This window comes from Salmo salar, chromosome ssa07 (genome assembly GCF_905237065.1).
Source record: "Salmo salar chromosome ssa07, Ssal_v3.1, whole genome shotgun sequence".
In the NCBI taxonomy this organism is placed as follows: Eukaryota; Metazoa; Chordata; class Actinopteri; order Salmoniformes; family Salmonidae; genus Salmo; species Salmo salar.
The window spans coordinates 20,209,418-20,223,471 of NC_059448.1; the positions used below are offsets into that span (position 1 = coordinate 20,209,418).

Here is a 14,054-nt window from a genome sequence, read left to right on the forward strand (position 1 = left end):
GAAGACTCCCGTGGTATTGACATATTTGCAGAAATCCATTCAGGTGTACTTTGTGGCTTTTGGCGTTGTAATGATCTATAGTCACGCTGTTGCAACTGCCTGTAAACACACAATCCAGTTCAAAGTGAATGAAGGCCTTCCCGTGTGGCAAATGGCCGGTTTGCATAAAGCCCTACTGTAGTCCTCATTGGCTATGGCGCACTGGTCTGCGTAGACTCCAGTCCTGGATGGGACAGATGGTTTTATTAGGTTTTATTAACTGCAGGATCTATTAATTGTCCAAATGCATGGCCGCTTTCCAACTCTATATTGCTAAAGAATTTCCAGAAAATGCCTTATTATAAGTAATTCCCAGACATTTTAAGAATTTATGAAAATTTGAAAATGACCATGTCTAAGTGCTGGCTTGTCAGATATATATTTTTTAAAGTGCCATATTCTTCCTGGGGGTGCATATAAACAGATTTGAATAAAATGTGATCTTGCTAAATGCTGTCAGTTCCACTTTAAAATTGGATGGTGGGGATCTCACCACCACACATCAGCTATCACAGGAAAGAGAGAAGGAGGGGCAAAAAGTCTGACTCCGGCTGTAGAATGTCATGTCAGCAGTTGATTGTCTGCTCCTTTTCAGGTGACAGTGACATCTCTAAGTACTCTAGTCCTCTCTCTGTCTCTCTGTCTCTCTGTCTGAGATCTGTGGGTCTGAGATCCCAACCAGTCAGTATTGACCAGAGGCCTAATCAGTAGTAGAGCAGCCTTGGTCTTAAATTCAATTTTCGACTTGGAATCATGATCAAGGATCAAAGCGCTTGGATGGGGGGCTGGATTGTACATATCATGTGGGAAAAAAGACTGGATTTCTATTGATGATGAGCGTAGGGTGAGGGTGAGTATGTATGAATATAATGACATGGTTTCATTTTAATCCATAACCAAACTCTAAGACAACACAGCATAACTTAAAAACACAGAGACCTTTCCAAAGATATATGAAATCACATTTCCTCTAGAGAACTGTCTGTGTATGTCATTTTTAGACTTAAACACCACACAGTTGTATATGACAAATATACAGTACAGTATGTGACAAATAAACTCAGCAAAAAAACAAATGTCCCTTTTTCAGGACCTGTCTTTCAAAGATAATTTGTAAAAATCCAAATAACTTCACCGATCTTCATTGTAAAGGGTTTAAACACTGTCTCCCATGCTTGTTCAATGAACAATGAACAATTAATGAACATGCACCGGTGGAACGGTCGTTAAGACACTAACAGCTTACAGACGGTAGGCAATTAAGGTCACAGTTATGAAAACTTAGGACACTAACGAGGCCTTTCTACTGAGTCTGAAAAAAACACAAGAAAGATGCCCAGGGTCCCTGCTCATCTGCGTGAACGTGCCTTAGGCATGCTGCAAGGAGGCATGAGGACTGCAGATGTGGCCAAGGCAATAAATTGCAATGTCCGTACTGTGAGATGCCTAAGACAGCACTACAGGGAGACAGGATGGACAGCTGATCGTCTTCACAGTGGCAGACCACATGTATCAACACCTGCACAGGATCGGTACAGCCAAACATCACACCTGCGGGACAGGTACAGGATGGTAACAACAACTGCCCCAGTTACACCAGGAACGCACAATCGCTCCATCAGTGCTCAGACTGTCTGCAATAGGCTGAGAGAGACTGGACTGAGGGCTTGTAAGCCTGTTGTAAGGCAGGTCCTCACCAGACATCACCGGCAACAACCTCGCCTAGGGGCACAAACCCACCTTCGCTAGACCAGACAGGACTGGAAAAAAGTGCTCTTCACTGACGAGTCGCGGTTTTGTCTCACCAGGGGTGATGGTCGCGTTTATTGTCGAAGGAATGAGCGTTCCACCGAGGCCTGTACTCTGGAGTGGGATCGATTTGGAGGTGGAGGGTCTGTCATGGTCTGGGGCGGTGTGTCACAGTGTCATCGGACTGAGCTTGTTGTCATTGCAGGCAATCTCAATGCTGTGCGTTACAGGGAAGACATCCTCCTCCCTCATGTGGTACCCTTCCTGCAGGCTCATCTTGACATAACCCTCCAGCATGACAATGCCACCAGCCATACTGCTCGTTCTGTGCTTGATTTCCTGCAATACAGGAATGTCAGTGTTCTGCCATGGCCAGCGAAGAGCCCGGATCTCAATCCCATTGAGCACGTCTGGGACCTGTTGGATCGGAGGGTGAGGGCTAGGGCCACTACCCCCAGAAATGTTTGTGAACATGCAGGTGCCTTGGTGGAAGAGTGGGGTAACATCTCACAGCAAGAACTGGCAAATCTGGTGCAGTACTTTATGCAGCTGTTGGCCACACCAGATACTGACTGTTACTTTTGATTTTGATCCTCCCTTTGTTCAGGGACACATTATTCCATTTATGTTAGTCACATGTCTGTGGAACTTGTTCAGTTTGTCTCAGTTGTTTAATCTTGTTATGTTCATACAAATATTTACACATGTTAAGTTTGCTGAAAATAAACGTGGTTGACAGTGAGAGGACGTTTCTTTATTTGCTGAGTTTATTTCATAATTCAAACAATGACAACCCCTTTTTATTACAACTAAACTACACCAAATGTGTGAAGCCGATCGGTTTCTGACCTCCTCATAAAGCCAAGGTCTCACTTGGTTAAGCAGCTGTAGTTATATATGGCAGCAGCATACCACCCCGCATCCCACAAAATTTGGTGTTTTGTTGATTGTGGTGGAAAACACTGTCGCAACCGCCGCTCCAGAATCTCCCATAAGTGTTCAGTTGGTTTGAGATCTGGTGACTGACACACACACACACACACACACACACATCCTATGCTCCTTTGAGACCCTTCTTATAAAGTCAGAGATCTCTTCTTCTAGACATGGTAGCCAAAATAATGGGCAACTGGGCATTTTTTTACATGACCCTAAGCATGATGAGATTTTAACTGCTTAATTAACTCAGGAACCACACCTGTGTGGAAGCACCGGCTTTCAATATACTTTGTATCCCTCATTTAATCAAGCGTTTCTTTTATTTTGGCAGTTACCATACATAAAGCACAACAATATGACATGACAATAAGATATTGTTGTTTCTGTAATTCCTTTTCATACATCCATGTCATCCTTCCTGTTTCTCTTCACCATGTAGAGCTTACAGCTGTCAGTAAGCTGGTGCGTCGGCATGTTCCCGAGGCAGTGTTCCTGGAGAGCATCGGCCAGGAGATCACCTACATCCTGCCCTACAGCGGGGCCAAGGATGGCACCTTCGCCCTCCTTTTCAAAGAGCTGGACCTGGAGATGGCCAACATTGGCTTGACCAACTACGGCATCTCGGATACCACACTAGAGGAGGTATGAGGCGGAGGAAACACACACGCATGTATGCAGGCAGCACATGCACAGACTCGCACACAAGCTTCACATGCAAGCGCATACACACACACACGTTTACACACTGCATTGTTAGGTTTAGAGCTAGCAAGAAAGGCATTTCTCTGTACAGTCATGGCCAAAAGTTTTGAGAATGACACAAATATTCATTTTCACAAAGTCTGCTGCCTTGGTTTGTATGATGGCAATTTGCATATACTCCAGAATGTTATGAAGAGTGATCAAATGAATTGCAATTAATTGCAAAGTCCTTCTTTGCCATGCAAATGAACTGAATCCCCCAAAAACATTTCCACTGCATTTCAGCCCTGCCACAAAAGGACGAACTGACATCATGTCAGTGATTCTCTCGTTAACACAGGTGTGAGTGTTGACGAGGACAAGGCTGAAGATCACTCTGTCATGTTGATTGAGATCGAATAGCAGACTGGAAGCTTCAAAACGAGGGTGGTGCTTAGGATCATTGTTCTTCCTCTGTCAACCATGGTTACCTGGAAGGAAACACGTGCCGTCATCATTGCATTGCACAAAAAGGGCTTCACAGGCAAGGATATTGCTGCCAGTAAGATTGCACCTAAATCAACCATTTATCGGATCATCAAGAACTTCAAGGAGAGAGGTTCAATTGTTGTGAAGAAGGCTTCAGGGTACCCAAGAAAGTCCAGCAGGCGCCAGGACCGTCTCCTAAAGTTGTACCTTCTCCGCAATGCAATCTGGTTTCAGAGCTGGTAATGGGTGCACCTCAGCCACGATCAAGGTCCTAAACGATATCATAACCGCCATCGATAAGAGACATTACTGTGCAGCCGTATTCATCGACCTGGCCAAGGCTTTCGACTGGCAATCACCACATTCTTATTGGCAGACTCAACAGCCTTGGTTTCTCAAACGATTGCCTCGCCTGGTTCACCAATTACTTCTCTGATAGAGTTCAGTGTGTCAAATCGGAGGGCCTGTTGTCCGGACCTCTGGCAGTCTCTATGGGGGTGCCAAAGGGTTCAATTCTCGGGCCGACTCTCTTCTCTGTATACTTCAACGATGTCGCTCTTGCTGCTGGTGATTCTCTGATCCACTTCTACGCAGACGACACCATTCTGTATACTTCTGGCCCTTCTTCGGACACTGTGTTAACTAACCTCCAGACGAGCTTCAATGCCATTCAACTCTCCTTCTGTGGCCTCCAATTGCTCTTAAATGCAAGTAAAACTAAATGCATGCTCTTCAACTGATCACTGCCCACCCGTCCAGCATCACTACTCTGGACGGTTCTGACTTAGAATATGTGGACAGCTACAAATACCTAGGTGTCTGACTAGACTGTAAACTCTCCTTTGACTCACATTAAGCATCTCCAATCCAAAATTCAATCTAGAATCGACTTCCTATTTCACAGCAAAGAATCCTTCGCTCATGCGGCCAAACTTACCCTCGCAAAACGAACTATCTTACCGATCCTCGACTTTGGCGATGTATTTTATAAAATAGCCTCCAACATTCTACTCAACAAATTGGATGCAGTCTATCACAATGCCGTCCGTTTTGTCACCAAAGCCCCATATATTACCCACCCCTGCGACCTGTACGCTCTCGTTGGCTGGCCGTCGGTTCATACTCGTCGCCAAACCCACTGGCTCCAGGTCATCTACAAGTCTCTGCTAGGTATAGCCCCGCCTTATTTCAGCTCACTGGTCACCATAGCAGCACCCACCCGTAGCACGCGCTCCAGCATGGATATCTCACTGGTCACTCCTAAAGCCAACTCCTCATTTGGCCGCCTTTCCTTCCAGTTCTCTGCTACCAATGACTTATCTCCCTCACTAGCTTTAAGCACCAGCTGTCAGAGCAGCTCACAGATAATTGCACCTGTACATAGCCCACCTGTTAACAGCCCTTCCAACTACCTCATCCCCATACTGTATTTATTTATTTATCTTGCTCCTTTGCACCCCAGTATCTCTACTTGCACATTCATCTTCTGCACATCTACCATTCCAGTGTTTAATTGCTATATTGTAATTACTTCGCCACCATGGCCTATTGATTGCCTTATGTCCCTTATCTTACCTCATTTGCACTCACTGTATATAGACTTTATACTGTATTATTGACTATGTTTGTTTATTCCATGTGTAACTCTGTTGTTGTGTGTGTCGAACTGCTGTGCTTTATCTTGGCCGGGTCACAGTTGTAAATGAGAACTTGTTCTCAACTAGCCTACCTGGTTAAATAAAGGTGAAATAAAAAAATTCAGCTGAGGGATCGGGCACCACCAGTACAGAGCTTGCTCAGGATTGGCAGCAGGCCGGTGTGAGTGCATCAGCACACACAGTGAGGCGAAGACTTTTGGAGGATGGCCTGTTGTCAAAAAGGGCAGCAAAGAAGCCACTTCTCTCCAGGGAAAACATTAGGGACAGACTGATATTCTGCAAAAGGTACAGGGATTGGACTGCTTAGGACTGGGGTAAAGCCATTTTCTCTGAATCCCCTTTCCGATTGTTTGGGGCTTCCAGAAAAAAGCTTGTCCGGAGAAGACAAGGTGAGTGCTTTCATCAGTTTCTGTCATGCCAACAGTAAAGCATCCTGAGACCATTCATGTGTGGGGTTGCTTCTCAGCCAATGGAGTGGGCTCACTCACAATTTTGCCTAAGAACACAGCCATGAATAAAGAATGGTACCAACACATCCTCCGAGTGCAACGTCTCCCAACCATCCAGGAACAGTTTGGTGACGAACAATGCCTTTTCCAGCATGATGGAGCACCTTGCCATAAGGCAAAAGTGATAACTAAGTGGCTCGGGGAACAAAACATAGATATTTTGGGTCCATGGCCAGGAAACTCCCCAGACCTTAATCCCATTGAGAACTTGTGGTCAATCCTCAAGAGGCGGGTGGACAAACAAAACCCCACAAATTCTGACAAACTCCAAGCATTGACTATGCAAGAATGGGCTGCCATCAGTCAGGATGTGGCCCAGAAGTTAATTGACAGCATGCCAGGGCGGATTGCAGAGGTCTTGAAAAAGAAGGGTCAACACTGCATATATTGAGTCTTTGCATCAACTTCATGTAATTGTCAATAAAAGCCTTTGACACTTATGAAATGCTTGTAATTATACTTCAGTATTCCATAGTAACATCTGACAAAAATATCTAAAGACACTGAAGCAGCAAACCTTGTGAAAATTACAATTTCTGTCATTCTCAAAACTTTTGGCCATGACTGTACTTTAAAACTTAAAAAACTTGAAACACACACACACACACACACACACACACACACACACGCTGCTCTCTCCTGAACTAACCAAATGCTTAGTATGCCAAGGGTAGTGTTGGATTATGTCTGTAGGCAGGCACATACCACTAAGTTACTGTTGTCAAACACAACTAATATGTCTCAGACATTTTTGTCAGATGAAGATGCCCTGCGGGCATTGTGAATAATTCCTTTTCAACGTATCACATTCAGACACAAGGTTATTCTAGTGGAGTCTACTGCATACATCTACTTAGAGAAGGCAGATTAGATGTCAGTAGGTGGTATTTCTAGTGTGTGCGTGCGTGTGTGTGCGTGCGTGCGCTAGTAGTGCACTGGTCCAGTGGTGGAAAAAGTACTCATTTGTCATATTTGAGTAAAACAAATAATAAATACCTCATTTGGTTTTAAATATACTTAAGTATCAAAAGTAAATGGAATTGCTAAAATATACTTAAGTATTAAAAGTAAAAGTATTAATAATTTCAAATTCCTTACATTATGCTAACCAGACGGCACAATTTACGTTTTTTTATTTATTTACAGATAACCAGGGGCACTCTACAACACTCAGACATTAATTTATAAGAAAGCATTTGTGTTTAGTGAGTCCGCCAGATCAGAGGCATAGGGATGACCAGGGATGTTCTCTTGATAAGTGGACCATTTTCCTGTCGAAATGTAATGACTACTTTTTGGTGTCTGTAGAAAGTACATTATTGGAGTAAAAAGTACATTATTTTCTTAAGGAATGTAGTAAAGTAAAAGTTGGCAAAAAATATAAATAGTAAAGTATATATACCCCAAAAAACTACTTAAGTAGTATTTTAAAGTATTTTTACTTAAGTACTTTACACCACTGCGCGGGTCAGCTGTTTGTTCACCTGCCCGCAATTGCTAATAACCCATCCGCAACCGCCGATTATATGTGAGAAAAAAAATTGACAGAGTTGCAGGATTATTTTGTTGTTGCCTGATTTAGATATGCTTCTGCTTATAATTTCAGTCATTTTGATAGGCTGTTTGTTAGTCAACTTGTCTACTTTGATGCAGATTTTATGTGGTTGAAATACTATCCGCTTTTATAATCCTTTTATGATGAAGACAGCACCTCTACAGATGGTATCTAACTGAGCATTGCATTCTCTCAAGATGCAGAATTTTTTTCTCCAAATATTGACTGTTTGGTGTATAATTTTACTAGAAGAAATGCTTAATTCTGCAGGAGTTATTATTAAGGCTATGTGAGAGGTTATAGACCTACCGTCAGTGTCCAGATTTCAGTTTCCATTTAACCCATCTGAACAGTAGGCTAAAGATCCCTTGACGTGGCACAGGCCTATTTGAAGTGCCTTGTTGTGACTGTCGAATTTGTATAGCGCCTCACAATCATCACACATAACACTGCTATCATCCTCTTTTACCTCTTCACCAAATATTTTCCAAACATTACTTTTCTAGCCCTCCCTTCTCTTTATTTTAAACTCTCCTTTTGCAGCTTTTGCATTATTGAATTAAACTTGAATGTCCTTCTTGGCTCCGTGGATTGATGTTAACTTTTTCTGCCAGTCCCCAAAAGCATTATTTGGCGCAGTTAATCCCTAAAGTTTATGCACTAATACCAGATAGCCTAAAATAATGAAAGAAAAACCTCAATGTAGCCTATATTAATTGCACAAGAATTATACATTTATAGATTTTTTTAAAGCTATTTTTTCTCTTTTATTCAACCTGCCACCCACTCGCCCTTCAGCCGCACAATATTTAATGATCCTAAACCCATACGACTCGTGGATATAACCGCGGGGACTACGGGTTATGAGTCAACCAGCGGATCACTAGTGTTTGCGCATCTGTAATACAAGAGCATGGAGAAAGAAAGGACTGCTTGACACAGGTTGACGTTTGTCATGAGTCTTGTCCTGGAGGCAGAAATGAGTGATTTACATTAGATAGGCCAGCTGCAAAGTCAAAATAGCCTGTATTGTAAAAATTCATTCAAACAATAATTTGCTTTTTCATCTTAATTTTAAGGTTAGGGTTAGGCATAAGTGTTAGCAGTGAGGTTAAGTTTAGGGTTAAGTTTCAAATCTGATTTTATGACATTGTGGCTGTGCCAGCTAGTGACCACTCTGCAGAGCTGCCTCCAGAACAAGATTAATGATGAAAAACGCTAACCTACCAATTTGTCATTGTAATGAATATAGAGCCCTTGTTTTTGTCATTACAGGAGTGCTGTCGATCATTTGTCTAATAACACAGATAGAGGTCAAGTCATTTCACTGGAGATGATGATGCTAAGCAATTTCATATCATGCTAATTATGCTGCGTTCCATCTCACAGATTTTCCTCAAAGTGGCGGAGGACACAGGTGTGGATGTGGAAATTACAGGTAAATTGCAAGTTCTGCCAGTTCAGTGGAATTTGGGGGGGTTACAATGTAAATTGTAGTAGAATAGTTTAATCGTGGACTCATGATATGCAGTATAGACACAAACACTACCGTGTGTGTGTGTGCACATATACAGTATACACACACACACCATTGAGAGTCTTTAAATCAGATCAAATAAAATTTTATTGGTCACATACACATGGTTAGAAGATGTTAATGTTATGTTAATAAAGTGTAGCGAAATGCTTGTGCTTCTAGTTCCAACAGTGCAGTAATATCTAACAATTAATCTAACAATTCCCCAACAACTACCTAATACACACAAATCTAAAGGGGTGAATGAGAATATGTACATATAAATAAACTCAGCAAAAAATAAACGTCCTCTCACTGTCAACTGCGTTTATTTTCAGCAAACTTAACATGTGTAAATATTTGTATGAACATAACAAGATTCAACAACTGAGACATAAACTGAACAAGTTCCACAGACAGGTGACTAACAGAAATGGAATAATGTGTCCCTGAACAAAGGGGGGGGGGAATCAAAAGTAACAGTCAGTATCTGGTGTGGCCAACAGCTGCATAAAGTACTGCACCAGATTTTCCAGTTCTTGCTGTGAGATGTTACCCCACTCTTCCACCAAGGCATCTGCATGTTCACAAACATTTCTGGGGGCAGTGGCCCTAGCCCTCACCCTCCGATCCAACAGGTCCCAGACACGCTCAATGGGATTGAGATCCGGGCTCTTCGCTGGCCATGGCAGAACACTAACTTTCATGTATTGCAGGAAATCAAGCACTGAACGAGCAGTATGGCTGGTGGCATTGTCATGCTGGAGGGTCATGTCAAGATGAGCCTGCAGGAAGGGTGCCACATAAGGGAGGAGGATGTCTTCCCTGTAACGCACAGCGTTGAGATTGCCTGCAATGACAACAAGCTCAGACCGATGACGCTGTGACACACCGCCCCAGACCATGACGGACCCTCCACCTCCAAATCGATCCCACTCCAGAGTACAGGCAGAACGCTCATTCCTTCAACAATAAACGCGAATCCGACCATCACCTCTGGTGAGACAAAACCGCGACTCGTCAGTGAAGAGCACTTTTTTCCAGTCCTGTCTGGTCCAGGGAAGGTGGGTTTGTGCCCCTAGGCAACGTTGTTGCCGGTGATGTCTGGTGAGGACCTGCCTTACAACAGGCTTACAAGCCCTCAGTCCAGCCTCTCTCAGCCTATTGCGGACAGTCTGAGCACTGATGGAGGGATTGTGCGTTCCTGGTGTAACTGGGGCAGTTGTTGTTGCCATCCTGTACCTGTCCCGCAGGTGTGATGTTCGGCTGTACCGATCCTGTGGAGGTGTTGTTACACGTGCTCTGCCACTGCAAGGACGATCAGCTGTCCATCCTGTCTCCCTGTAGCGCTGTCTTAGACGTCTCACAGTACGGACGTTGCAATTTATTGCCCTGGCCACATCTGTAGTCCTCATGCCTCCTTGAGCAGGGACCCTAGGCATCTTTCTTGTGGCGTTTTTCAGTCAGTAGAAAGGCCTCTTTAATGTCCTAAGTTTTCATAACTGTGACCGTAATTACCTACCATCTGTAAGCTGTTAGTGTCTTAAAACCTCTTGGGGCTAGGTGGGACGCTAGCGTGCCACCCGTGGTGCACTCCATCAACAGCAGGTGCATTTCAAGAGCGGCAAATTTGAATCCAAATAAATGTCAAAATTCAAATTTTTCAAAAATACAACTATGTTACACCATTTGAAAGATAAACATCTCCTTAATCTAACCACGTTTTACGATTTCAAAAAGGTTTTACGGCGAAAGCATAAATTTAGAGTATGTTAGGACAGTACATTTACAAGAGTTGTGTGTAATGTTTTGTCAAGTCAAAGACAGGGTCACCAAAACCATAAAACCAGCTAAAATGATACACTAACCTTTTACAATCTCCATCAGATGACACTCCTAGGACATTATGTTAGACAATGCATGCATTTTTAGTTCTATCAAGTTCATATTTATATACAAAAACAGCGTTTTACTATGGCATTGATGTTGAGGAAATCGTTTCCCTCCAATAACCGGCAGTCAAGTCAGCGTCACAAATTAAATAATTAAAATTAGAAAACATTGGTAAAATATTATATTGTCATTTAAAGAATTATAGATTTACATCTTTTGAACGCAATCAACTTGCCAGATTTAAAAATAACCTTACTGGGAAATCACACTTTGCAATAATCTGAGCACTGTGCCCAGAAAAATACGCGTTGCGATACAGACTAGACGTCATGTTGGGGAGATCTAAAATCGAAAATACTATGTAAATAATCCATTACCTTTGATTCTCTTCATCAGATGTCACTTCCAGGTATCACAGGTCCATAACGAATGTAGTTTTGTTCAAAAAAAGCTCATCATTTATGTCCAAAAATCTCCGTCTCGTTAGCACATGATGTAAGCCAGCCGGACTTCTCGTCATGAACGAGGGGAAAAAATATATTTCCGTTCGTTCAAACATGTCAAACGTTGTATAGCATAAATCATTAGGGCCTTTTTTAACCAGAACATGAATAATATTCAAGGTGGACGAATGCATAGCCTTTTATAACGTATTGGAACGAGGGTACCCAACATGAAGTAGCGCGCCAGGTGTCTAATGGGACATCACCGTTCCATGGCTCTTGTTCGGTCAGATCTCCCTCCAGAAGACTCAAAACACTTTGTAAAGGCTGGTGACATCTAGTGGAAGCAATAGGAAGTGCCAAAATATTCCTAAACCCCTGTGTTTTTCAATGGGATAGGTTTGAAGTCAATACAACACATCAGGTATCCACTTCCTGTCAGAAAATGTCTCAGGGTTTTGCCTGCCAAATGAGTTCTGTTATACTCACAGACACCATTCAAACAGTTTTGGAAACTTTAGAGTGTTTTCTATCCATATATAATAAGTATATGCATATTCTAGTTACTGGGTAGGATTAGTAACCAGATTAAATCGGGTACATTTTTTTTATCCAGACGTGCAAATGCTGCCCCCTAGACCCAACAGGTTAACTGCTGTTCCACAGGTGCTCATTAATTGTTTATGGTTCGTTGAACAAGCATGGGAGACAGTGTTTAAACCCTTTACAATGAAGATCTGTGAAGTTATTGTGATTTTTTTTTTAACGAATTATCTTTGAAAGACAGGGACCTGAAAAAGGGACGTTTATTTTTTTGCTGAGTTTATATGGATGAGTAATGGCCGAGCGGCATAGGCAAGGTGCAATAGATGGTATAAAATACAGTATATAGATATGATATGAGTAATGTAAGATATGTAAACATTATTAAAGTGGTATTATTTAAAGTGTCATTGTTTAAAGTGACTAGTGTTTCTTTATTGAAGTGGCCATTATTGGGTCTCAATGTAGGCAGCAGCCTCTCTGAGTTAGTGATTCCTGTTTAGCAAGGTGAGATAAAAGCTGTTTTTCTGTCTCTCGGTCCCAGCTTTGATGCACCTGTACTGACCTCGCCTTCTAGCAGTGTGAACAGGCAGTGGCTCGGGTGGTTGTTGTCCTTGATGATCTTTTTGGCCTTCCTGTGACATCGGGTGCTGTAAGTGTCACGGAGGGTAGGTAGTTTGCCCCCGTGATGCGTTGTGCAGACCGCACCACCCTCTGGAGAGCCTTGCGGTTGAGGGCGGAGCAGTTGCCGTACCAGGCTATGATACAGCCCGACAGGATGCTCTCGATTGTGCATATGTACAAGTTTGTCAGGGTTTTGGGTGACAAGCCACATTTCTTCAGCCTCCTGTCTGTGTGGGTGGAACATTTCAGTTTGTCTGTGATGTGTACGCAGAGGAACTTAAAACATTCTACCTTCTCCATTGCTGTCCCTTCGATGTGGATAGAGGGGTGCTCCCTCTGCTGTTTCCTTAATGTCCACGATCATCTCCTTTGTTTTGTTGACGTTGAGCGAGAGGTTGTTTTCCTGACACCACACTCTGAGTGCCCTCATCTCCTCTCTCTGTAGGCTGTCTCGTCATCGTTCGTGATCAAGCCCACTACTGTTGTGTCATCTGCAAACTTGATTGAGTTGGAGGCGTGCATGGCCACGCAGTCGTGGGTGAACAGGGAGTTTAGGAGGGGGCTAAGCACGCAATCTTGTGGGGCCCCAGTGTTGAGGGTCAGCGACGTGGAGATGTTGTTTCCTGCCTTCACCATCTGGGGGCAGCCCGTCAGAAAGTCCAGGACCCAATTGAATATGTACAGCTTGATGATGAGCTTGGAGGGTACTATGGTGTTGAATGTTGAGCTGTAGTCAGTGAACAGCATTTTTACATAGGTATTCCACTTGTCCAGATGGGATAGTGTGATAGCGAGGGTGGCCAGTAAGGTGGAGGTAATATGATCCTTGACAAGTCTTTCAAAGCACTTCATGATGACTGAAGTGATTCTCTGTACTCCATTGATTGACCTAGTGCTGATTTATTAGTCACTCATTATGTCTATCAACAGCAAACTATCAACAGCAAAATCCTTGTTTGGATCATTTACCAAATTACTTTGCTTTTTACCTAAAATCTTACAATTACTTAAAAACCCTGGTCTTTTAGGGTTTAGTTTTTTTTTGTGAAGTCGGAAGTTTACATACACCTTAGCCAAATACATTTAAACTCAGTTTCTCACAATTCCTGACATGTAATCCGAATAAAAATTCCCTGTCGTAGGTCTGTTAGAACACCACTTTATTTTAACAATGTGAAATTTCAGAATAATAGTAGCGAGAATGACTTCTTTCAGCTTTTATTTCTTAAATCACATTCCCAGTGGGACAGAAGTTTACATACACTCAATTACTATTTGGTAGCATTGACTTTAAATTGTTTAACTTGTTTCAAATGTTTCGGTAGCCTTCCACACGCTTTCCACAATAAGTTGGGTGAATTTTGGCCCATTCCTCCTGACAAAGCTGGTGTAACTGAGTCAGGTTTATAGGCCTCC

At 42.8% G+C, this 14,054-nt stretch overlaps 1 protein-coding gene across 1 annotated transcript in view; it reads left to right on the forward strand.

Annotated features, from left to right (window-relative positions):
* LOC106608787 (phospholipid-transporting ATPase ABCA1) overlaps window positions 1–14,054 on the forward strand; it is a 305,836-nt gene that overhangs the window by 149,504 nt on the left and 142,278 nt on the right. The window contains exons 26-27 of the mRNA XM_014206928.2: window positions 3,167–3,369; window positions 9,009–9,057. Of these exons, the coding sequence (XP_014062403.2) occupies window positions 3,167–3,369; window positions 9,009–9,057 (252 nt within the window). The remainder of the gene's footprint in view (window positions 1–3,166; window positions 3,370–9,008; window positions 9,058–14,054) is intronic.